This window comes from Capricornis sumatraensis, chromosome 21 (genome assembly GCF_032405125.1).
Source record: "Capricornis sumatraensis isolate serow.1 chromosome 21, serow.2, whole genome shotgun sequence".
In the NCBI taxonomy this organism is placed as follows: domain Eukaryota; kingdom Metazoa; phylum Chordata; class Mammalia; order Artiodactyla; family Bovidae; genus Capricornis; species Capricornis sumatraensis.
In genome coordinates this window covers 35098429-35123309 of record NC_091089.1, presented here as the reverse complement: position 1 = coordinate 35123309, position 24881 = coordinate 35098429, and the positions used below count along the sequence as shown (strand labels likewise).

At 41.0% G+C, this 24881-nt stretch overlaps 1 protein-coding gene across 3 annotated transcripts in view; it reads right to left on the bottom strand.

The window, feature by feature from the left end:
• Positions 1–24881, bottom strand: part of OSBPL1A (oxysterol binding protein like 1A) — a 211696-nt gene that overhangs the window by 114362 nt on the left and 72453 nt on the right. For all 3 annotated transcript variants that reach the window (XM_068994018.1, XM_068994019.1, XM_068994020.1), the window contains exon 15: positions 10568–10674. In XM_068994018.1, the coding sequence (XP_068850119.1) occupies positions 10568–10674 (107 nt within the window). The remainder of the gene's footprint in view (positions 1–10567; positions 10675–24881) is intronic.

The following is a 24881-nucleotide window of genomic DNA, read 5'->3' as shown; positions in this document are numbered from 1 at the left end:
ATAAGAGGTTGAAGGACTGAAAGAAAGGAACAGAAGTGTAATTATCCACAGACTGTCTACAGAGACTGAATCCCAGTCTATCTTCATCATTTTTACTTTCTACTCTCCACTCAATCCTCTGCTCACTGCAGCCAGGCTTCATGCTATCCTGCTTTGAAAACTTCCCTCATCAAAGACACCTGGCTACCAAATCTAACATGAGAGGCGATGAGACTCAACTCAGATGAGTCTGAGTTGTCTCCTCGCCTCCTATCCTCTGGGCTCCCTGGTCAAGACCCTGCCTTCTCAGGCTGCTTTTCCACACTCCGTTCCACGGGCTCTCTTCCATAGGTAGAATTCAATCCTTTGATTTCAAGGTACACTTCTCCTAAGTGATGTTTACTTCTTCAGCCTCGATCACCATGTTGAACCCAGGTGACTCCCAATCTAAAGATTCCCAAGTTTTTACTGGGCTAGTCAGGAGGATCTTATTTGCATGTCAGCGTGTTCAAAGCCAAACTCATTCTCTAACCCTCTACGTCAGACTCCTTCTAGCCCATGACTTACCCCATGAGTCTAAAGTTATCTGACTCCACCTGCTTCATTCCTTTTATCCAATCTATGATCGGCTCCTAGTCATCTTGTTTATCTCAAAGTCTCCTCCTCCTCTCTGCTCTGCATCTTCCTTTCCACAGCCTCCAGCTGGGCTCAGATTCTGATTATCTCTCTCTTGAATTTCTGCACCTGGCCACCCTGCTTTCAGGCCTGCCCTCTAATCCTTCTCATAAGGAACAAATCTGATTAAATCTCTCCCCTGATTAAAATCTTTCAGTGATTCTAACTGCCCCAAATAATCCAAAGTATTCAGGTATGTTTTACAAAGTTTTTCAAGAAGACTCTGCTTCTGTTCATCTAGCCTTGACTTCTCTTTACTCATCCCCCTCTGCTCCAATCTTAATGAACTGTTTGCGGGAATTCATCCCTTTCTCTTCCCCACTGGATATGTTGTGCTTTCTCTAAGAGCCCAGTCATCTGGCTCTTGCAGTAATCTCTTAAGTTTTATGGAGACAGACTGGTACAGCACTATCTTATAAGGTAAACATTCTGCAAATACTGAACTAAAGAGATTTTGCATAAAGTAACAGATATCAAATCCATCGTGGATCATTATAAAGATGTACAGGGGTGATATATTTAACACTCTGAAGTTAAAAGTGAGAGGAAAATTATGTATACCTATAACTCATTCAAAAATTATTTAGCTAGAGTAGAAGTCGGGCACCGCACTCTGATAAGAAAATGGCACCAAACAACACAAACACAACTGTATGCAGGTTATAAGTGAGAGATACAAAAACATATCAGGGTAAGTTTTGGATCACACCAAGCATCACAAGGCTAATACACACAAACCACACACCTCACACTAATAGAAACCTTATGCACTTCTGTTCAAAGTTCACAAAAGTTATCAAAATGAAAACCAGCTTAATTGTACATAAACTTGGCATTTATTTATGTCCCAGCTGCTTCTGAGATTAGTTTGCAGCAGTATACTTCTGGATTATATACACAACAAGCTAAAAATCCAGGAATAATGCAGACTGAATAAAAATTCTAAATTTCTACTTTTTAAAGGAATTAGAATTTCCTTACAATCTTCGTGGAGTTGATAAACAGTCATAACCATGTAATCACAACTCACAGTCCTTTTTAAGAAAATGTAAATAACAAAGTATAAACTATACATAGAGCTTAAAATAGGATGCTGCACAATTATCTTACAAATTATGTAGAATATTTAAAATGTGCTTGAACTGTACTTATATAGTACCTTGATTATCAGTAGATGCATTTGCTTTTTTTTTTGCATTTGCTTTTAATATGGAAAACCTAATAAACTTTTTAACTCCCCCCCCATTCTGCACAGTGGACAACTAAGGGAAGGGAGATTATGTGGGCCCCTTTCACCATCACAGAAATCCCCTGAAGTTAACGTTTAAAGATCTTCTACAGAGGGAAGCCTAGAGTTCTGCCATTATACTCACAGCGATACAGATCCCATTAGGCCCACAATCTAGTAAAAGTGGCACTGTGACAAAGGCTAAAATAGCTCTCAGGTCTTCACGATCAGATTAAATATCTACTCAATTGAAGCTGAGCTAACTTGCCAAAGTCAATAGCTTCCGGGTCAAAATCAAACATTATTTGGCCTGGAGATTAACTCTGATGTGTCCTCAAACTGAAAAGGAAATTTATATTTAGATCTCCAGATTCTAGCCTACACATTACTCCACCAACACGCATTTCAAGCATTTTTCTCTTCTGCAAAAGATTCCTGCTAAGCAATGCTATGTCTTCGAAATGAAATGCCTTCGTTCTGTCTTTGAACCTGATTAAAATTAAGAAACTTTTAATAGCTTTAATAACTCTCAAAAGCTGCAGAAGCTCTTCTCTGGCATCTTCCCCAGTACCATCCTCCCTCCAAATCCAGGAAGAAAAAAAAAACACCCGCACAACAGAAAAACACAAAACAACTAGCCACATGCGATGAATGCTGCGGAACGTGACTCTCCACTGGTTTAGGCTACAAAGAAAGCCTATGAGTAATCAAAAATCGCTAATCAAAACAAAGTTAAAAGCCACTTCCCCGCTCCCCAGCCCCAGTATGATTTCCCTTTCTCTTCTCAGTCCACTCCAGCATTCCCCCCTCCTCCGTTTCTTTTCGGGGAATTTTAGCAGCCTCTGAACAGCGGACGGTTAAGTTCATCTCAATGTCAGCCAGGGCAGAGACAAACGAAAAAATCACTAACTTGGAAGGTTATTTAGGACAACAATGTCTTTCACTGTCTTACTCCTCCCACTCCGGCCCTACTTGACCTACTACCAATACTGAGCCGAGAAAAATACCCGTTCAAGGGGCTTCCACTACCGTCCCCCCTCCACCCCCGACCCCAGCGGCTCTTCCCGCAGGAGCCACTGCAAACCCACCGCGGCCGGGCGGACAGGGTCCCCGGCTCCGCGCACCCCTCCCCAGGCGCCAGCGGCCGCGCTCCGCGCGCTCGCGTCCAACTCTCCTCGGACCCACTCACAGCCCCCGATCCCGCCCGGCCGGCCCCCTCCCCGGCGCCCCGGAGCGAGGCCGCCCGGGCGCCGGCACTGGCCCACCCACCTGAGCCGGGGTCGGGGGTTCCCCGGCGGCGCGCTCCGCCCGGCGCAGCTCGCGGCTCCCGCACGAATGCGCTCGGCCTGTCCCTCCGCCTCCCCTCCAGCCCAGCTGGGAGGCGCGACCCAGGGCGGCACCGCAAGGTCTCTCTAAGTCACCTTCGCGCGGCCCGCCCCCGGCTCCCGGCGAGGTCGAGCAGGGAGAGAGGCGCGGCCCAGGACTAGCGCCCGGGCCGCCCGAGGTCCGCGCTGGCCCCTCGGCCGCACCGCCGCCCTCCGGGGCTACAGCCGGCGAATGGCCTGCGGCGGGCGGCTCCGCGGCGGCTGGCGTCGTCCGTCCCTCCTCCCCGCCCCTCCGCCCGCCCGCCCGCCCGCTCCGCGGCGCAGGTAGGGACCTGCTGGGGGGGCGGCGGGAGCGGCGCGCGGCCCGGGAGCTGCCCGGCCAGGTTCCGGGGAAGGCGGTCCGCTCCCCGCGCTCGCTCTGCGAGCATCCGCGGAGGCGCCCCTGACCCGGCCCGGCCCTGGATCAGGCGCTGTGTCCCCGCCCGTCCTGCAGACGCGGCCCTGGCAACTTTTAAATCCGCCACCAGGAAAGCAGAGGGATCCTCTCTTCTGCAGTCTTCCACTTGAAGGTAACTGACACTCAGGCTCACACTTAAGAGTTAACTGCAAAGCCTGAGCTAGTCTGCACCTATTTATTTTTTTATGCACTTCTGGGGCTCCCCTTTGAGCAATGAGGAAAACAGTAATTAACCCTACTAACGTGAAACGTACTAACATGAAACGTACTCGCGTGAAATAGATCGTTTGAGATTCTGGCCACACTTAAAGGGTGGACAAAGGCGCAGTGGTCAAGCAGACCCGCCACGTAAATGCTATACTTCAGTGGGATGTTCAGGCTAATGAAATTCCTAGTTAATTATGAGGCTCTGTTGAAGAAAAACAAACCTTTTTTTTTTTTTTCCAACGGTAGTTTTAAACCTTTCTATGGTATATAAATGTGTCCCTCACTTTGGGAAGCAGAGAAATACTGAACAAAATTAAATATTTTGTTGACAAGATCCTAGGGCACTTTAAGTTCACTCTTCTAGCAGTGAACTTGCACTACAGATGGGAAATGTGTGAAAAATGAGACAAGGCCACACTTGGGAAAGGGGAAATTAATGTCAGTGAGGTTTCACAGTGTCTTTGAAAAGTCAGTTTGCTTTCTATTTTTTCTTCCCATTCTAAATTGGTCACTAAATATTACCATATTTTGAAAAGTCACATTTGGCACTAAAGAGGAGACCTTGCTACAGGTTATTTCTCCCTAGGCCCTAAGAATTAGAGAATGAATTTAGTTTACAAAAGTAGTACTAGGCAGCAAGAGCAAACAATGAACAATAATAAAGGCTAGTTTGTTTCAGAAGGCAGTTTACAGAGCACCTAAAATGTGCCAGGCACTGTACCAAGGAGCTTCACATAAACAACTCATTTGTATCCTCATTTTCAGATTTAGAAATGTAATTCCCAAACACATTAATTTGCTCAGAGTCCAGATTTTAGGTCCTGACTGGTCTGACCCCAAAGCCTGTCCTCTCTACTTGTGCATTCCTTGTTCATTTAGTCACGTACATTCACTACGGACTGCAAGGAGATCCAACCAGTTCATCCTAAAGGAAATCAGTCCTGAATGTTCATTGGGAGGACCGATGCTGAAGCTGAAGCTCTGATACATGGGCCACCTGATGCGAAAACTGACTCATTGGGAAAGACCCTGATGCTGGGAAGGACTGAAGGCAGGAGGAGAAAGGGACAACAGAGGATGAGATGGTTGGATGGCATCACCGACTCAATGGACGTGAGTTTGAGCAAACTCCGGGAGATGGTGAAGGACAGGGAAGCCTGGCATGCTGCAGTCCATAGGGCTGCAAAGAGTCAGATAAGATTTAGCGATTGAGCAACAACAAAGTAAGCAAATGCTATGCTAGACACAGATGCTACAAAAACAAGATACTTGAGTTCTAGTTAAGTAAAAATATAATCAGACAAGTAAAATATACACAATGTCATAAGCAATATAACAGCGTGGAAGCCCTAGAATAGGATGGGCTTTAACTCAGTTTTGAAAGGTGGAACCTGGGGTTGGGAAATGGTAGCCGTTCTCCAACAGAGAGGAATCCTGAGAACTTTATCTAACAGAATGGTGATGAGGAATCTGTGTGCTGGGTTAGGGGAGCAACTAAGATAACTACAGAAAGTAAAAGTAATCTTTGATTAAAAGATAAGATGAGGACAAACAAAGCAAACAGCTCCCAAGTTTCCAGCTTGAGTTACCCAATAGGTAACTTTGGGTTGATCAACAACTCAGTTTTAGACACTTCGTTTTGAAACGCCTCTGATGTATCCATATGTAAATGTCCAAAAGGCATCCGGATATACTGGTTCATAGCTCAGGAGATCCAAGGTGGAGATATCTGAATCATCATGGAATGCTGGGTTGAAGGAGTGGGTGAGATCATCCATGGAGAATACTGAGTGAGAAGGTCACCCCGGAAACCTAGGGACTACCAACATGCAAAGCACAGGCAGAAGAAAGATGCTTTAGAAGATGACTGGGGAGGAGTGGCTATATAGAAAAGAGATGCCAGAAGAGGCAGGCACCATGGACATCACAGAGAAGCATTCCAAAAGGCAAGCAGCAGTCAATGGCAGATCCTTCAAAGGACAAGCAAGAAAATTTAAAGGTGTCTCTGATTCAGCAACAAGGAGAGACTGGCAAGAACAGGCTTGGTGGACCAGCTGAGCAATAAAAAAAGTAGAAACAGACGGTATCACATTTCCAAAAATGGATCTGGAAAGAGATGCAGGGAGCTAGAAGCTGTAAGGGAGAATTCAGAAGACAGTAGCTGCTTTTGAAGCAAGATGGAGACAGATGCCACCAATAATAGGAAAGAAGACAGATTTAAAAAAAAAAAAAAAACACCTGGAATCAGGGAGTGGTAGGGAGTTGACAGCATAATACAGTGATCACCTAATATTTAACAAAGAATTTTGCTTAGAATAGAGATGAGAGAAGGGTAAAGGCCTGAAAGATGTAAACATTACAGATGAAAGAGAGGGGGATTAAAGGCCTATGAACAGCTCAGAAAGCTAAATGAGTAACACAAACCATGCCTTGACAAAGTTAGGAATCCACATGAGGGCATGAATTCTCTCCAAAGACTTTAGCATCTGGCCCAGAGCAGGAGTTCCTTTGGCTGGTTCCAGCTGAGTCTGAATCGTTCCATTACACCACAAGCTTGGGGTCACTACTGTCCCAACCATACATTTGGGTTATATCTCTTTATCAGTCAGAAGGTTTAATAGGATAGTATAAAACATAAGCAAGTTTACCTTAAAAACTGATCAGACTAATCATATTGAGGGAAGCTCAATAATACACAGAACCAGAAGGGCACCAGTGATGACTTCTGAATGATCTTTTACCCACTGATACCACCCACTGGTGAGAAAAACTACAGAAACCATGATTCACAAAACCAGTTTCTAGCCTTTTCAACAGAACTTGCAAACAAAGTTAAAGAAAAACCATAGCCATTATATTGTTATGTTTCCCAAGCACATCACTCTAAAAACATATAGCAAGGTTCCCTTTTGGAGAAGGAAATGGCAACCCACTCCAGTATTCTTGCCTGGGAAATCCCATGGTCAGAGGAGCCTGGTGGGTACAATTCCATGGGGTCACAAAAGTCAGAGATGACTTAGGAACTAAACAACAACAACAAAGGTTCCCTTTAGTAGATCAATCACAGACTCTACAGCTTATTTTATATATTGCTGGGTTTTTTTTTTTTTAACAACATAAGCAGTGTTAGGTCATGTAAAATATGCCTACATAATGCCTCATTTATAGAGTGGTCACATGGATACTTGGAATATCTAGGCCATATCAGAGCATCTCCAAGTAAGCAAAGAACATCACAGGCTAGAATGCTCCAGGTCCAGACTGCGGTCTGTGCTCACTGTCAACCCTCATAAAGAACATCTTATTTTTACTGAGGACATCATTTTGCCAAGTTTAGTTACTACTGTTTTTCTTTTTAACAAACAGGCAATTAGTATGGGTAAATGAGAAAGAATCAGTATTCCACTGCTAGAGATAGCCACCCAGCTGATCTAAAAATCAAGAGAGAAAAAAATTTTAAACCAAAAGAGTATAAAAAGGAATTCAAAAAGCAGTAGCAAGATTGGGCCATTTAATCAAAAAAGAGTCCTATAAGCACTATCCCCTGAAGGTACCTGTATTAAGGCACAGAGTAATTATGAACGTAAAAAAGGACAATCCTGAGGCAGCCAGGAGAGATAAAGGATGAACATTTTAGTTTAAGAAGTTAAATGTGTAACACTTATAGTAACTGTCCTCAAAAAAGATTAGAGTAGGAATGTTTTTCTGCCGTTGGAGCTGGGATCGCTTACATCTACTGGTCCCTATTCTGTGGTGCCTACTATAGGATGCGTTTGCCAATCTGATCTCAGTTACTCCTCAGAACACTCTTTCCTGGTTGGTTACCACTTTAAAAAGGAGACTGTGTTTTAAAACTGAGTCAAAGACAGGGATTAAAGAGCAGAGTCTGGAACTGGACTCAGGTCTATGAGTTCAAATCTTATCAATGCTCTTTGAATAGAATTTTTAGATGATGAAAATTTAATTTATGATGCCTGATAAATAAGGCATTATGGTGCACAATTATTCCACTCTGACCTCAATTAAGCTATTAACTTCCTATGTTGTAATCCTTAGCTACTTGATAAGACCAACTTCAGTGATACCATTTATCTTTCAAATATTTTTTAGGCTTTCACATCATCTATAATCATATTTCTCAGCAGGAAATCCATGGATTTCTACTTAGGGACCCATAGGGGTGATATTTCACAGAATTACAGTGAAAAAAAAAAAAATCTGAAGATACTCTGAAAGTTTGAAGCAATAAATGCTATTTACGAAACGAATACCTTGTACCCTTTTGATATGCTGATATACTCTATTACATATTATTCATCAACACACAGTTGATCACCATACCCAACATTCAGGAGTTCATATATTTTCATTCTTTAGAAACTCACCCAAGGTCCTCCAGTTGGTTAGAGAAGACTGAGATTTAAAAACGGTCCATTAGACTTTCACACCAGGGCTCTTAATGACCTTCTACATGTCTCTCTTATTTCAAACATGATTGAAGTTCAGAGAACTTAAGCAGACTATCATCCCTTAAATAATAAGGATGGAAACACAGCACAGTCATTCCACAAATGGTCCAGTAAATATTCTTTACACCACACCACCTCCATCCAAAACAAGATGAAACCAATGGTAGACACGGAAGCACCAGGCATCAGAAAAAAAGGGGTCGTAAGTGTTCATGAAACAGCATCCTGCAGTAACAACTGCTGACTCATACTCAAGGCTTACTTAGGAACCATGCTAAGCATTTTGCTCACAATTATCTTATTTAATACTCATGACAAATTTTAAAGGCTTATTTCATCCTCATGACAAATTTTAAAGACCTAAAGAGGTTAATCAGGCTAAACTTTAAGCTAATATTTTTGTACATGTAAATTTCCACATGGAGGTGATTACCTAAGCTTTTTCTTTTTCTAATCAGTTAAAGATTAGAATAGATCAGCTTCTTCAAGAATTACATTACTTCTAATGTAGTGTTTGCCTTCAAGAATGGCTCAACAAAAGAGCCATCAAGACCTTCTCCTGTAACGCACAGGTGATGCAAATGTAGTTTTACAATGTAATAAATGTTACCTGAATCATGTAACATCAAAATTTGCTGTGTTTGTTCTGATAAGATGGTATCATCCTATGTGGATTTACTGAAGTCACTATATCATTCCTCATTTAAACAAGCTAGAATAGGAAATTGAGAAGCCACCAAAAATAAAAATGCTGAGAAGTGATGATTTCAAACAAGAGATGATTCAGCCATTTATCATGCTTAATGAACAATTATTTTTTTCCTAAGGTATTTAACAGAATTCTATTAATTTTCTGTAAGTTTGTTTAAACGAGTTCAGATTATTATTACTTTTCCTTGTTGGCTGCACCTCACGGCTTACGACATCTTAGCTCCCCAAGATGGGATTGAACCTAGGCCGTTAGCAGTGAAAGCACAGTCTAGCCACTGAACAACCAGGGACTTCCCACATAGATTTTCTTATTGCCCAAATAAAATGATTACAGAATTTGTGGTATAAATAACAAACACAGCGTTTTTTAAATTTCCTATTAATTCTCAAGGCTTCTATTCTAAGGATGGGAAAACAGAATTTTAGATCCTTATATATATGAGAAACATATATATATATAACCATTTTAATCTACCTTGTTTTACCAAAACCTCAACTCTAAACAAAAGGCACAAATCAATTATAACAAGAATAGGAAACTGAGAGTACTTGGAAGGTATTGTGCTAAGTCCAATAAGTCACATAGAGGAAAAACATATCCCACGATTTTACATATATGTGGACTCTAAAAAACCAAACAAAACAGAAACTTGGTGTCAATCTAAAAAGTTTAAGACTAAACATATACCTAGAACTTATATGGAAGAATGCCTATTGCTACTTGGCTTGCATTAAAATCATGAAAATGGGGGAATTCCCTGGTAGTCCAGTGGTTAGGACTCTGCAGTTTCACCACTAAGGGTACAAGTTCAATCCCTGGTTGGGGAACTAAGATCCCATAAGCTGTGCAGCATGGCATGTAAACATACATACACGTGTGCATAAAATCACGAAAATGGGGTAGCGGCGGGGGAGAGGGAAGCATACAAAAGAGAAGTCCAAGTTCAGGCAGCCAAAACGCACTTTAACGACTTTTCAGTCCTTAGGAAAACAGTTACTAATGGATAGCATACCACTTGTACTCGTATCTGGAAGATCAAATGACAGATTTTTAAATGGGAAAGAATAAATGGCAATGAACACAAAAGAACATTTAATCCATTAAGTTCAGTTCACATAGGTAAATGTGAGAGCAATATATTATCTAAACAAAAGCATGTATTTTTCACATAAACCTTTTGTTTTGTATTTTACATACAGACCTTTTGTTTCTAGAATATTTTCCTACCCCTCTTATCGAAACGCCACAACATCTCTGAATAGATCAACTATAAACATACTTGTTAAACATGGGTACATAAGCAAATTAGATGATATGAACACAAGTTATTTCAGAATCAATCTACTTAATCAAGAATAAATAAGTTCTAACTTCTGGTGAAAAATGAAGCTTTCATTTCCTTTACTAACTCTGTTTCCTCCTATCTTTGGACAATTTGAAAGCGATGATGTACTGGATAATTAAGCATGTGACACCCAAACAATGACTGTAAAAATTCAATTCCAAACGACCTACCCCTTCTTGTTTAGTGAAGAGATGAAGGCAGTCACTCAAAGCTACACAAGTTTCTCTAGAAGCTTCAGCAACAACTTCAACTTTCTGAAGAAACGATGGAAGCATTTCTATAAATAAAATAAATGAGTGGGATTTTAAGTAATAGTAAAGTAAAACAAGACCACGAACATATTTTCATATCTACTAACCTCATTTTTTCCTTCTAGCTGCCTTAAGCATACAATTACTGTACCTCTGGCGTGATTATTAAGCACCTACTGTATGCAGTGCATATAAATTCATATAGAAAAAGAAAAGGAGAAAGCCTTGACCTAGAAAAGCCTCTATCTTAAAAGGAGAAGAGCCAGGACTAAAAAAAAAAAAAAAAAAATTTTATAGACATAAATAATGTTTAAGAAAAACAGCTGTCAAGAAGGACTGATATCATTACTTATAAAACATTAACACTTCTCCTTTCATGATATTCATTACTAGATAAGTAATTTTACTCCAAGGCAAAGTGCTAAAAAGAGACAAAAATAATTCTTTAGTTGACATGACAGCTAAGAGATCTGAAGGCGGTATTAATTCAACTTCCTCTACATCTTATTTGGATAACCATTCTGTATAAACAGGTCTTTCGCTCTCAAAAATACAGCCTTGTCAAGGTCCAATATCCTTCCATATACATAAGTTGGGAAACAAATGATAATATCAGTATCTTCCTTGGACCCCCTAAAGAAAATCTTAATCCACTTTTCCCATCATTCATTTTTTTTTTCTGGCAAGAGAAAACCACAAAATGCATACATGTCACTTAAACAAGTGAAGTGTCATATTAATGTGAGAAAAGTGTACTTAGTTGAAATAGCCTGGAATTTAATGTTAATTATACATTAAGATCCTTTAAATCTGTCCCTTCCATCAAAACAGAGAAATTATAATACGAAAGCTTTAAGAAAAAAATAAAGGGAGAAAGACAATTAAATCTGTCGCATCCTCTGTATTGTAAGTAATCTTGATGTACTTAAACCACTATTCTTAAAACATGGTAAACAAAGTCAATAAACAAAAAGAATCAAAGGAATCAAATGCCAACAAATCTGAACAAAAATTTTCCAGTGGGAAGAAAATCTATAGGAAATATGACAAATAATATGACAAATTACTTAGCCATTATTTCTAAGTGATCAAGTTGTATTAACCTGTTCTCTTTTTAAATTTTCCAAATGTTTTATATGAATGAGATATATTTTAGCAAAGATAAGTCCTTTTCTTGGAAAAATTATTTCTTAAAACTCATAAGGCAAAAGTATGCAATAAAAGGTAAAGATCACAGTGAATGAAGTAAGAACAGTCTTTTATTAGTATCTTGATATAAAGACCAAATGACATTTTATCATATTTTGCATCTCATGGGATAGAGTTTCCTAGGGTTTGCTATTACTAATGACACCCAAATAATTGGAAACTACTAAATTTTAAGATAAATTTGACTTTACATACTTCTTTTGCAATCTTTGATACACATTGTGAAGATTTATTCTGTACTTAGTTGCTAAATAGCAAAAGAGAGTACCATATGCTAGACGCCATGTGACTCAAATAGTACCTCAACAGATGTCTTACACAGAGCTGGAGACTGGGGATGTGAGGAGATGCACAAGAAAAAACAGACACAGCCTCTGCCTCCCGTAAATTATCTGGGTAATCTAGTAATCTTCCACCTTCGTGGCACAAAGGACAGAAAAATGGAAGCACGGTCCATTCATGGATATACTTGTTTTTATTAAATGCCATCATTACCTCCGATTACGTCTATGTTTTAGATATCTCACACTTAAGATACTTACTGAGTACCATAAAACATTAAATGTCAAAATAAATTTTACTGTTGTTGTTGCTCAGCCGCCAAGCTGTATCTGACACTTCGCACCTGCATCAGCTGCAGCACGTCGGGCTTCCCTGTCCTTCACTATCTCCCAGAGCTTGCTCAAACTCATGTCCATTGACTCAGTGTTACCATCCAACCATCTCAACCTCTATCACCCCGTTCTCCTCTTGCCCTCAATCTTTCCCAGCATCAGGGTTTTTGCCAATGAATTTTAGGGGCACTTTACAAATTGTTAAACAAGCTTTCAAAAGGTATTCCAAGAAATATATATTAAGACAAGTTTTTATAGGAATCTCTTATTGAATGTCAAATTCTTCTGTCCAAAATAGTCAAAGGTTACCTAATTTCTCTGACAATCTAGTGTCCAAACAAGATGCTAGAATTAATATTAACCTGATAGCGGGATAGTGTAGAACCATGGACTATGGTAAACACACTGGTTCAGGGCTATGTATCAAGGCCAGTTGGTTGACACCAGTATGCCTCTTATGCAATGACGTCTCATACTGATTACATAAAGGAGAACGGCTAAGCTTCTAGAAAAGTTACCAACTAGGAATCACTGCAAATATGCTTTAGCCAACTAATATTTAGAGACTGAGCTATAATAAATGCAAAAAGGCAGTATGTTACCATATCTGGCCTACCCTGAGGATTGGACACTTAAATAGTACCAGTTAATTTGAGAGAGAAAGTTATTTTTTGTACTAAAAATATTGTTGAACTCAGGAAAGATGCTGGAATATTATATGTGAAAAGCTTAATTTTAGAGACATGTATAAAAAGCTCACAATCTGTCGTTTCCATGATTACAATGTACAATTTTTAATTGGGTAAGTTTTAAAACTAGTGGGGAAGTGCTTGTTCCTTGCTATTAAACTAAACCCTAATACAGAACACCTCCATTGTTCTCCTTATAGAGAAAAAGTCTACACTCCTTAGATTAACATTTAAATCATTCCATAAATGGTCAGTTTCAGCCAGTCTATTTTCCTGGGAATATCTGTTTTCCTAGAAATATGATCCTATTTTACTACTTCTAAACTTTTGTTAAAGATGTTCCCTTTTTTGTGAATACTGGAAATAGTAATTAAGAGGTTTCTCCTCTTAACTAAAATTTAAGTTCAAGTTCAAATGCCATTCTCCCCATGAAGCCTTCCTTAAAAATCACTGTGGGAGGTGACCTCTTCTACTGGACTCCATACATAGCCACATCCCCTTGCTGAGAACTCAGGCCCTTTGCATATGCTCCACTACTCTGCTCACATGTACACGGTACATATGCTCACTCTGTGCTGCTAACCTCAGTAAGCTCTACACCTCTTTAACCGCCCCCCCCAATACTGTACACCAAACCTTGTACAAAGACTCAAATATTAAAAGAATAAGGAAAAATAATAAAAAATATTTTATTCCCATTGACTTGCATAGAAAATCCAAATCACTCTGGGTTATTTTATTTTACAACAGAAGAATTCTTAGATTTTAGCTAAAGGGTTAGCCACTCAGTCGTGTCCAACTCTTTGCAATCCCATGGACTGTAGCCCACCAGGCTCCTCTGTCCATGGGATTCTCCAGGCAAGAATACTGGAGTGGGTTGCCATTCCTTTCTCCGGGGGATCTTCCTGATCCAGGTATCGAACGTGGGTGTCCCACATTGCAGGCAGATTCTTTACCAATTGAGCCACTAGGGAAGCCCCAGAAATATGTAAGACATAAACATTTTCATTTATATTACTACAGGTTGGTTAATTAGTACAGGTGGATAAATGTATTATTTTAAACTACACTTTCTTTTTACTTGAGGCACAAGAAAATCTCTTTTGTCTGTTTTTCAATTTAACTTAAATATTCTATCACTGGGGACAAGATATTTAAGAGGAAAAAACTGGATGAATGGCATTTCCTCACCCTCTCACCCTAGTCCTTTTGGACACAGTGTTGCCTTAAGTGTTTTGTTTTTTTTTTTTAAGTAAACACAAACAGTTGAGAATAAAAAGTCCCAAAGCTATCTAGTGACAAAGCTAAGGTGATAGGAAATAAAGAAAATATCAAAATAAGACAATTTTTCTCTTGTGGTGGAAAACAGAAAATGTAATGTATCTGAATATGTCCATGAGAAAAGGTATTTTTAAATTGATTCATACTCCATTGGAATTATATAAATCCCTCAAGACAATCAATACTCTCTCCCCAAAATGGGGGAAAAGATTGCTGGACATAAAAATCAACTACTCTTCTAAAAAACTTCTACTGCATAAAACCGTAACTTGAAAAAAAATCAAGATTGGTGGCATCATATAAGATATAAAAATATAAATTTATCTATTTCCTGTTCAAATTAAGATGATTAGCTTGAAATCAATCACCCACTAAACAAGTACCACTGAGCATCTGATCTATGTATCTACATCTATAAATCTGTACTAGCTGCAACGGAAGTGTAAGATTTATAATTCAAGCAGCATGTGTTAAATGAGTTAAAAGCATGAGTTTAAGAATAAAAAGATCATAACAGGGATGCTACAAGATATAAAAAGCAAACAAACTGTACACACATAAATGTCACACATTTAGAGAAAAGAGCTACCACTATGGGATGGAATAATAAAGGGGAGTTTGATAAAAGTAAAGGGTACTTGGGTCAGAAAGAATAAGTTTCTTATTATTAAACACAATGTCCAATAAAACAAATTTATCCAAAATATCTATAACTGTTATTTTCAGATAGTCTGAAAATACTGGTTCTGAGAAGAAGAGTCTGAGAATTATAATCAATGAGAACTTGAGAGGTAAGAGGACCTGCATCTGCCATTTACTGAGTGGCTGTCATGTGGCAGGCACTACATTCCAGGTGCTTGAGATAAAGCGGTAAGTAAGCAACTGAGAAACAGTTTCTGTCCTTACAATACAGTCTAGCAAGGAAAACAGAAAGTAAAACAATTATTATTGAATGAACAGTATTGATCAGAGGGAGTCTTTAGAATAGTCAGAGGGAAAGCATATATTTATTAGAAAAACTAAAATGAATTAATTCAACAATTTTAGAAAAGAAAGCACCAGTTGGGAAGACTTTTTGGGTTCAAAAATCAGGAAGCAGCCAGCAGAGCTATGAAATGTATTTTGCATTCTTTTACAAATAAGAGTGAATAGAAGAAAGGAGGAAAACTGGATGAAAATCTCCACCAAAGGCTGTAACTGGACTTGCATCGCCCGTGACTACACTGCCCTGGCAGTGGCTCCTAACCTTTTGGGAGTAATCTTGAGAGAAAACCCAATCAACGAAACAAACGATACAGAGTCACGTGGGATCCAGGGAGCTCTGCCTCCAGGAAAGTCAGGAGGGAAGTGCTGGTAAAGTCTGTGCCTCAATGAGTAAGGTGAGGAGAGAGAAAGTGATGGTGTTTTCTCCTATGGACCAGGCAAAGTAAGAGTACTAAATCACTGTTTCATAACCACTTTGTCTCCTCTATCTGACTCCTCCACCTGGCTGCCTGAAAGGAAGCCTGGACCAGAACAGCATCCCGCTCTCCACCCAGTGCCCTGTCCCTACTGAGATCAGGGACAGCTCTCAGAGCAGGGTGGTGCTGGTGGTGGTTTAGTCACGAAGTCATGTCCAACTCTTGTGACCCTATGGACTGTAGCCCACCAGGCTCCTCTGTCCCTGGGATTTCCCAGGCAAGAACACTGGAGTGGGTTGCCATTCCCTTCTCCAGGGATGGAACCTGGGTCTCCTGTATTGCGGGCAGATTCTTTACCGACTAAGCCATCTGGGAAGTCCCCATATTACAGGCCTGGGCAGGTGTAAAGGTAGTGGCCTGAGCTTTTGCTTGTTCTTCTGTCCCCTTCTGAGACCTGAGGCAGCTAGGTCTGCCCAGAGCGGGAAATGGAAACAGAAAGAGGTAGTGATGCGAATTAGTTGGAGGGTCATTTGGAAACACAAAGTAAGAGCACGTAGGCTAGTCTTAGAGAAGCCAAGAAGTTTCTAGAAGCTACACTTAAAAGATGAGGAAAAGCTAGTATTTCACATGATGAGAACAATGACCCTAAGGCATGAGAAAAGTTCAGCGCTGCTGAACTCTGAGGAGGAGGTGAGAGGTGTTATTGCTGAAGTGAGGAGACACAGGTCAAGGCAGAGTTCGATTACCCCCCTAAGGCACTGAGGTCTCAAGAGCTGATTTGTGTTTAGAGGCACCTCTCAAACCACAATGTGCAACACTCCCTGGAGGCAGCATGGCCAGATGAGAAGAGCTGCAACCTACGGACAGGATGGCTGTGGCCTGCGTCAGTGCAGGGACAGAGGGACAGAGAAAGGGACGGGTAGATACAGGAGACACAGGATGCGCATCGCTGCAAGGATGCACTCCAAGGTTAAGACGATGCCAAGGCTGGGGCTTGGGCAAGCGTATCAAATGGAGATGTGTTCTTTGAGATGAGAAATACCAGAAAGAACCTCAGGACAAGAGAAGAGGAAAAAATAATAACAATAATTGACAGAAAAAATACAAAGGATTTTTTTTGTTGTGAGTTGGAGACTTCGGCCCTGCATCAATTCCACTGTCCCCTTGAACTTCTGAATGGGAGACCTTAAGGACTGCAACAATACCTTAGCAGCAGCAGCAGCCAAGTGAGTGTCCTCAATGAGTTCTACCTTCCACTGTAGGTGCAGATCTAGGCATGAAAATCTGTAACCTTTTCTAGCTCACAGATCAAAAGTTTAGAAGGAAATACAGAATTTTTTTTATTTAGTCCAGGTTCTTTACTGGTGAAGAGCAGTCTCTGCAGCCAGGCTGCCTAGGATCAAACTCTGCCTGGTTTTTACCAACCGTGTGACCCAAGACAAGTTACGTAAGCCCTCTGTGCCTCCGTTAGCTTATTTATAAAATGGACATAATAGGCATGCACTAACACTGGGTTGTCATAAGGAATAAAAGTGTTAATATAAGGACCTCCCTCATGGTCCAGTGGCTGTGACTCCACGCTCCCAATGCAGGGGGCCCAGGTTCGGTCCTTGGTGATGGAACTAGATTCCATACGCTGCAACTACGAGTTTCCGTGCCGCAACTAAGACCTGGGACAGCCAAATCAATAAATATTTTTTAAAAACGACTAAATATATGAAAAGTACACACACAAAAAGGGCTACATGTGGCTATATTCTAGATAATACAATTTGTGTATTACTGACATATTTCACATTAGAAAGTGCATGGGACACTTGTGGTACCTAGCTGACTACATTGATGAGGAAACATCCTTCCAACCCAAACCCATAAAGATGCTGATGAAATAATAGTAATAATATAATATATATCAGAGGTGACAAGAACAAAATCCCAGATATGCTGGAAACCAACAGAAAAGTCAAGGCTGACAGAACAGGAACAGGCAGAGGTGCAATGGGGAAGGCCAAGCACCGGGGGTGGGGGGAGGGGGTCAGAGGTCAGCTGGACAAAGCTGGGGAGCTGAGAGCTGCTCCTTCCCATCCTCGTGAAGGGAGATGTGGCTCTGATCTCACCAAGCAGAGCAAGGCCTTGTAAAGGGCTGGATCCCCAGAAAAAAACAGAAACGGGCAGGGCAGCAGTGAAGAAGGGCATTTCCTACCAGTGCTCTGGGTGGGCGTCATGAAAAACAGAAATCCCTAGCTTGTACCACATTTAGTATGCAATCCGATTCTAAAATGATTACATACTCAACAGAAACAAAACTACTGTGAAGGGACAGTTCCATAATCCAGGAGGAGGAAAAACATACTCTCCATAAAAAGTTAAAATCCAAAGTGAAGCAAACAATCCATTCCAAGGGACAGTCAGCCAACAAAACCGAAGAACCGGCTCCACCAACAGCTTGAGACGTAAGAACACACTGAAAAGGGCTGTTTTATATATTTAAAATTATTAGCGATAAAGTTAGAAATACATGCACTATGGAAGAGCAGTCCATAGAAATACATGTACTATGGAAAAATATAAAACTTTTAAAACCACCACCTAGAATTTCTACAATGATGAAATACAGTCCACTAGGATTAAAAAGTCAGAGGACTGAACAGACCAACTAGATCAAGTTGAGAAAGAAACTGAAACTAGAATGTAGATCTGAGGAAATTACTCAGAATATAACACAGAAAAAATAGAAACAGAATGAGACACTAAGAGACGGGGTATAAAATAAGAAGCCTCCCAACGTGACCACAACAAGTATCTGCGGAAGATAAGGAATGAAGAAGTCAGGTGTGAAGCGACAACAAAGAGCTTTCCTAGACTGAAGAAGGAATGAACTAGTCTTTGAATTAAAAACAGTCTCAAATAGCAAATGTAAGACACTTTAAAACTGCAAAACGACAAAGACAAAGGGGAGATCTTTGAAAAGCAATAAGAGAACTTTAAAAAGGAAAAAAAAAAAAGCCTACCAAAGAATCGTCATTAGAATGTTAGAAGTGAAAGTGAAGTCGCTCAGTCGTGTCCGACTCTTCGCAACCCCATGGAGTGCAGCCCACCAGGCTCCTCCTCCATGGGATTTTCCAGGCAGGAGTGGGGTGCCATGTTAGAAGCCAGAAGAAATTGGCATTGCATCTTCAAAACACTAATGGAGGGGGTTTCCCTGGAGGCTCAGCGATAAAGAATCTGCCCGCCAGTTAAGGAAGCAGGGGGTTTGATCCCTGATCTGGGAAGATCCCACATGTTGAGGAGCAACTAAGCCCAGAAGCCACGACTACCAAGCCTTTGGGCCACAACTCCTGGAGCCTGTGCCCCCCACAAGAGAAGCCACGTCCCTGGGAAGCCTGACCATAGCCAGAGAGTAGCTCCTGCTTGCCACAACTAGAGAAAAGCCCACTCAGCGACAAAAGACCCATAGCCAAAAGTAAAAACTAAATAAAATTATATACTAAAAAAAAAAAAAAACTAATGGACAGTAACTGTAACCCAGCGGAGGTCAAATAAAGATTTAGATGAGAGGGAAAGTTCGCTACTCATAGATCCTCAGTGAAAAGAACTATTCAAAGGTTTGTCTGAGGAAAATCACTGAATCCAGAGAAGAATCCGATATGAAAACCAACGGCATTGACTGAGGAAACCCCATCTGTTAAAGAATGCAAACTGCTCCCGAAGGGAGGGCTGACAGTTTCTTCCCTCTTTAAGTCCCTACAAGATTTCATTGATTTCTTTCACCAGTGTTTTATAGTTTTCTATATACAGGTCTTTTGTTTTTTTAGGTAGATATATTGCTAAGTATTTTATTCTTTTCGTTGCAATGGTGAATGGAATTGTTTCCTTAATTTCTCTTTCTGTTTTCTCATTGTTAGTGTTTGGGAATCAAGGGATTTCTGTGTGTTGATTTCATATCCTACAACTTTACTATATTCATTGATTAGCTCTAGTAGTTTTCTGGTGGAATCTTTAGGGGTTTCTATGTAGAGGATCATGTCATCTGCATAACAGTGAGAGTTTTACTGCTTTTCCAATCGGGATTCCTTTTATTTCTTTTTCTGCTCTGATTGCTGTGGCCAAAACTTTCAAAACTATGTTGAATTGTAGTGGTGAGAGTGGGCAACCTTGTCTTGTTCCTGACTTTAGGGGAAATGCTTTCAATTTTTCACCGTTGAAGATGATGTTTGCTGTGGGTTTGTCATATATAGCTTTTATTATGTTGAGGTGTGTTCCTTCTATTCCTGCTTTCTGGAGGGTTTTTATTATAAATGGATGTTGAATTTTGTCAAAGGCTTTCTCTGTATCTATTGAGATCATCATATGGTTTTTATTTTTCAATTTGTTAATGTGGTGTATTACATTGATTGATTTGCGGATATTGAAGAATCCTTGCATTCCTGGGATAAAGCCCATTTGGTCATGATGTATGATCTTTTTAATATGTTGTTGGATTCTGTTTGCTAGAATTTTGTTAAGGATTTTTGCATCTATGTTCATCAGTGATACTGGCCTGTAGTTTTCTCTTTTTGTGGCATCTTTGTCAGGTTTTGGTATTAGGGTGATGGTGGCCTCATAGAATGAGTTTGGAAGTTTACCTTCCTCTGCAATTTTCTGGAAGAGTTTGAGTAGGATAGGTGTTAACTCTTCTCTAAGTTTTTGGTAGAATTCAGCTGTGAAGCCGTCTGGTCCTGGGATTTAATTTACTGGAAGTGGGTTTTTGTTTGCTGGAAAGACAGTCTTCAGAATGGGAAAAAATAATAGCAAACAAAGCAACTGACAAAGAATTAATCTCAAAAATATACAAGCAACTCCTGCAGCTCAATTCCAGAAAAATAAACGACCCGAACAAAAAATAGGCCGAAGAACTAAACAGACATTTCTCCAAAGAAGACATACAGATGACTAACAAACACATGAAAAGATGCTCAACATCACTCATTATTAGAGAAATGCAAATCAAAACCACAATGAGGTATCATTTCATGCCAGTCAGAATGGCTGCTCTCCAAGTCTACAAGCAATAAATGCTGGAGAGGGTGTGGGGAAAAGGGAACCCTCTTACACTGCTGGTGGGAATGTAAACTAGTACAGCCACTATGGAGAACAGTGAGGAGATTCCTTAAAAAAACTGGAAATAGAACTGCCTTATGACCCAGCAATCCCCCTGCTGGGCATACACACTGAGGAAACCAGAACTGAAAGAGACACATGTACCCCAATGTTCATTGCAGCACTGTTTATAATAGCCAGGACATGGAAGCAACCTAGATGTCCATCAGCAGATGAATGGATAAGAAAGCTGTGGTACATATACACAATGGAGTATTACTCAGCCATTAAAAAGAATACATTTGAATCAGTTCTAAATGAGGTGGATGAAACTGGAGCCTGTTATACAGAGTGAAGTAAGCCAGAAAGAAAAACACCAATACAGTATACTAACACATATATATGGAATTTAGAAAGATGGTAACGATAACCCTGTATGTGAGACAGCAAAAGAGACACAGATGTATAAAACAGTCTTTTGGACTCTGTGGGAGAGGGTGAGGGTAGGATGGTTTGGGAGAATGGCACTGAAACATGTAAATTATCACATGTGAAATGGATCACCAGTCCAGGTTTGATGCATGAATACAGGATGCTCGGGGCTGGTGCACTGGGATGACCCAGAGGGATGGGGTGGGGAGGGTGGTGGGAGGGGGGTTCAGGATGGGGAACACATGTACACCCGTGGCGGATTCATGTCAATGTATCACAAAACCAATACAATATTGTAAAGTAATTAGCCTCCAAAAAAGTAAATAAGTAAAAAAAAAAATTTCACTGAATTGTATGATCTGTATAATCATTAACTTGACAGAACAAATGTAGTAATTGTTTCTCCCCGAATTCAACAGAAATATTATAAATTTATTAGCTAAATATGTTACTCATTTCATTCACTCAAAATGTGTGTGTGTGTGTGGAAAGGGGAGGGGAGGTTGGACAAGGGCCAAGGGAACACAAGCGCCTACTATGTGCTATGCACATAGTTTAGGTGAAGATAATCAGTGAATAAAACAGAGCAAAGTTCCTCCCTTCGTGGAGTTTATACTCCAACAGGAGAGGTAGACAGTCAACTCCACACACACACACACACACACACGCACGCGCGCGCGCACGAAGGTTGCTAAGTGACAAAGAGAAGAACAACGCAAGGCCGGAGGTGCAGAGAGTCCGAGGCGGACGTTGAGACAGGACTTGGTATCAATAACGTCACGGCAGAAAGAGCCCACAAAGTCAAAGTGTAACTAAGATAATTTTAAAGGGAGGTGACTCACAAAGATGAGGAGGGTGAGCGGACAGGCAGGCAGGCAGGACCATCCTGGGACAGAGGGCAGAGGGAGAGGGCGGTGGGAACTGGAGTCACAGACTAGGGCCCTGGGCCCATCGAGAGGGGAGTCCAGCCACACGGAGACCACAGCCATGCAGGAGGGAGCGGGGTGACCCCAACCTACCCCTCCTCCCACCCTTCCCCCATCTCCTGACAAGATCTCTGTCAGCTGGAGCCAATCAGAGGGCCAAGGGCAAAGAAGCCCTAAGAATGCTTCTCAAGTTGATAGTGATCAAGGGCCCAGGGCATCAAGCAAGGTTCTGCTGGAACAAGGGGGAGGGGGTCAGGGAAAGTCCTGGAGAAAAGCCTTCCAGGCAGAAGGGCCAGCACACCCAGGCAGCTTTAAGGAAGAGCAAGGCCAGTGAGACTGCAGGGAGGCAGGCAGGAGAGGAGGACAGAGAGGTGAGACAGGACAGGAAGACTGTAAATCATTAGAAGGACTCCATCTTTGACTCTAAGTGAGGAGACCTGGAAGCAAAGGGGTGTTTTGAGCTAAGAGTATCAACCCACTAATGCTTTAGAAGGATCCTTGGGGCAGGGACTATAGAGAACACGGGTGAGATTTGAGTCAGGAGGCTGTTTTTAATAGCGCACGAAGGAGATGAGGCTGGTTTAGACTGGTATGGCAACAGTGAAGGGGTGATGAGAATCCTTACTCAAAGTCCAGGACTTTGACTCAAGTAAGTGGGTTGAACAAAAGTGCTTTTCAAGATGTTTTCTTTTCGACAAGTGAAAACATGATAATGTCTTCAACCAGGGATTTACTATACACATTTAGCAATAAAGCGCATGCATTAAACTTGGCGTGTAAAGTAATATCTTTTTTGGAAAGTTACTTATAAGTATACATCAATAGGTTCAAAAACATTAATATATTTTCACCCATTAATCTCATAGCCAAGAATCCTATGGTAATAAAGTGATGTGATCAAATATAAGTGTACCATACAACATTATTTACAATGGTCAAAACCTGGCTATTACAACGAAGGGTAAATTTAGAGTTCTCGGGTAGAACAGATTGACTACATGGCCTTCAGGAAGTCTTCCAAAAGTTTTATAAGTTTGAGTTATTTTATTCATTTTTGCAACCAGGCTTTTGGTAAAGATCAAATTGTGGTAATTTCAATACTGCATTCTTTACACCTTGAATGATGTATTGTCCATGTCAGATATGTAACTTTGGCATTTATCCAGATAGAAATTAGGCTTAAGGTCCACTCATGAAAACGATAGTGGCTCAGATAATGAAGAATCTGCCTGCAATGTGGGAGACCAGGGTTCAATCCCTGGGTTGGGAAGATCCCCTGGAGAAGGAAACAGCTACCCACTCCAGCACTCTTGCCTGGAGCCCATGGACAGAGAAGCCTGATGGGCTAGAGTCCATGGGGGTCACAAAGAGTGTAGATACAACTGAATGACTAACACACATGAAAACAAAAGTATTACTTTAACAGAGGACCAAAAGACACAGTGTTTGGTCAAAAGTGTTCACAGGGATCATGGGGAGAAGAACTGTAAATAAAGCTAAAAAAATCAGTTTGTGATCAGGTTAAGAACATCCTTCAGTTCAGTCGCTCAGTCATGTCCGACTCTTTGCAACCCCATGAATCGCAGCACGCCAGGCCTCCTTGTCCATCACCAACTCCCGGAGTTCACTCAGACTCACATCCATCGAGTCTGTGATGCCATCCAGCCATCTCATTCTCAGTTGTCCCCTTCTCCTCCTGCCCCCAATCCCTCCCAGCATCAGAGTCTTTTCCAATGAGTCAATTCTTCGCATGAGGTGGCCAAAGTACTGGAGCTTCAGCTTTAGCATCATTCCTTCCAAAGAAATCCCAGGGTTGATCTCCTTCAGAATGGACTGGTTGGATCTCCTTGCAGTCCAAGGGACTCTCAAGAGTCTTCTCCAACACCACAGTTCAAAAGCATCAATTCTTCGGCGCTCAGCCTTCTTCACAGTCCAACTCTCACATCCATACATGACCACAGGAAAAACCATAGCCTTGACTAGATGGACCTTAGTCAGCAAAGTAATGTCTCTGCTTTTGAATATACTATCTAGGTTGGTCATAACTTTTCTTCCAAGGAGTAAGTGTCCTTAAATGCCAAGATAAAAAGTTTGCATTTTATTCTGCAGTTTCAAGGACACTTAAAAGATTTTCTTAGGCAAAAAAAAAAAAACCAAAACCACATTTATAATCATTTTTAAACTGTAACTTTCTAAAATTAACCTGGCAGCAATAATGCAGTATTTCATAGCATTTGAGTTGGAAGAGTTCCTGAAAGCCTTCTGGCTCAACCCCCTTTAAGCATGGAAGGCAGGGAGAGTAAAGGCCAGGTGCTGCGGTGATCTGGACGCAGGCGGCACAGAGCGGAATGTGTACCATTCTTAGAAGATGCAGTAAGAAAGAGGGTGTGGAGTCTTAAAGTTCACATTCATACGGTTTTGTACCAAAACGTAAACCAACTAACAATCCCAACCACAAGATCTGGATTCCGTCCACAAACATTTTAGTTTTTCCTCTTGAGATGTCACTGGAAAACTACGTAGGCAGTTTGGAGTAGGATGTGTATCTATCAGCTTCCGTGAATAAACCACAAGGGCCAGGTTATTCTGTACAACCCATTGGC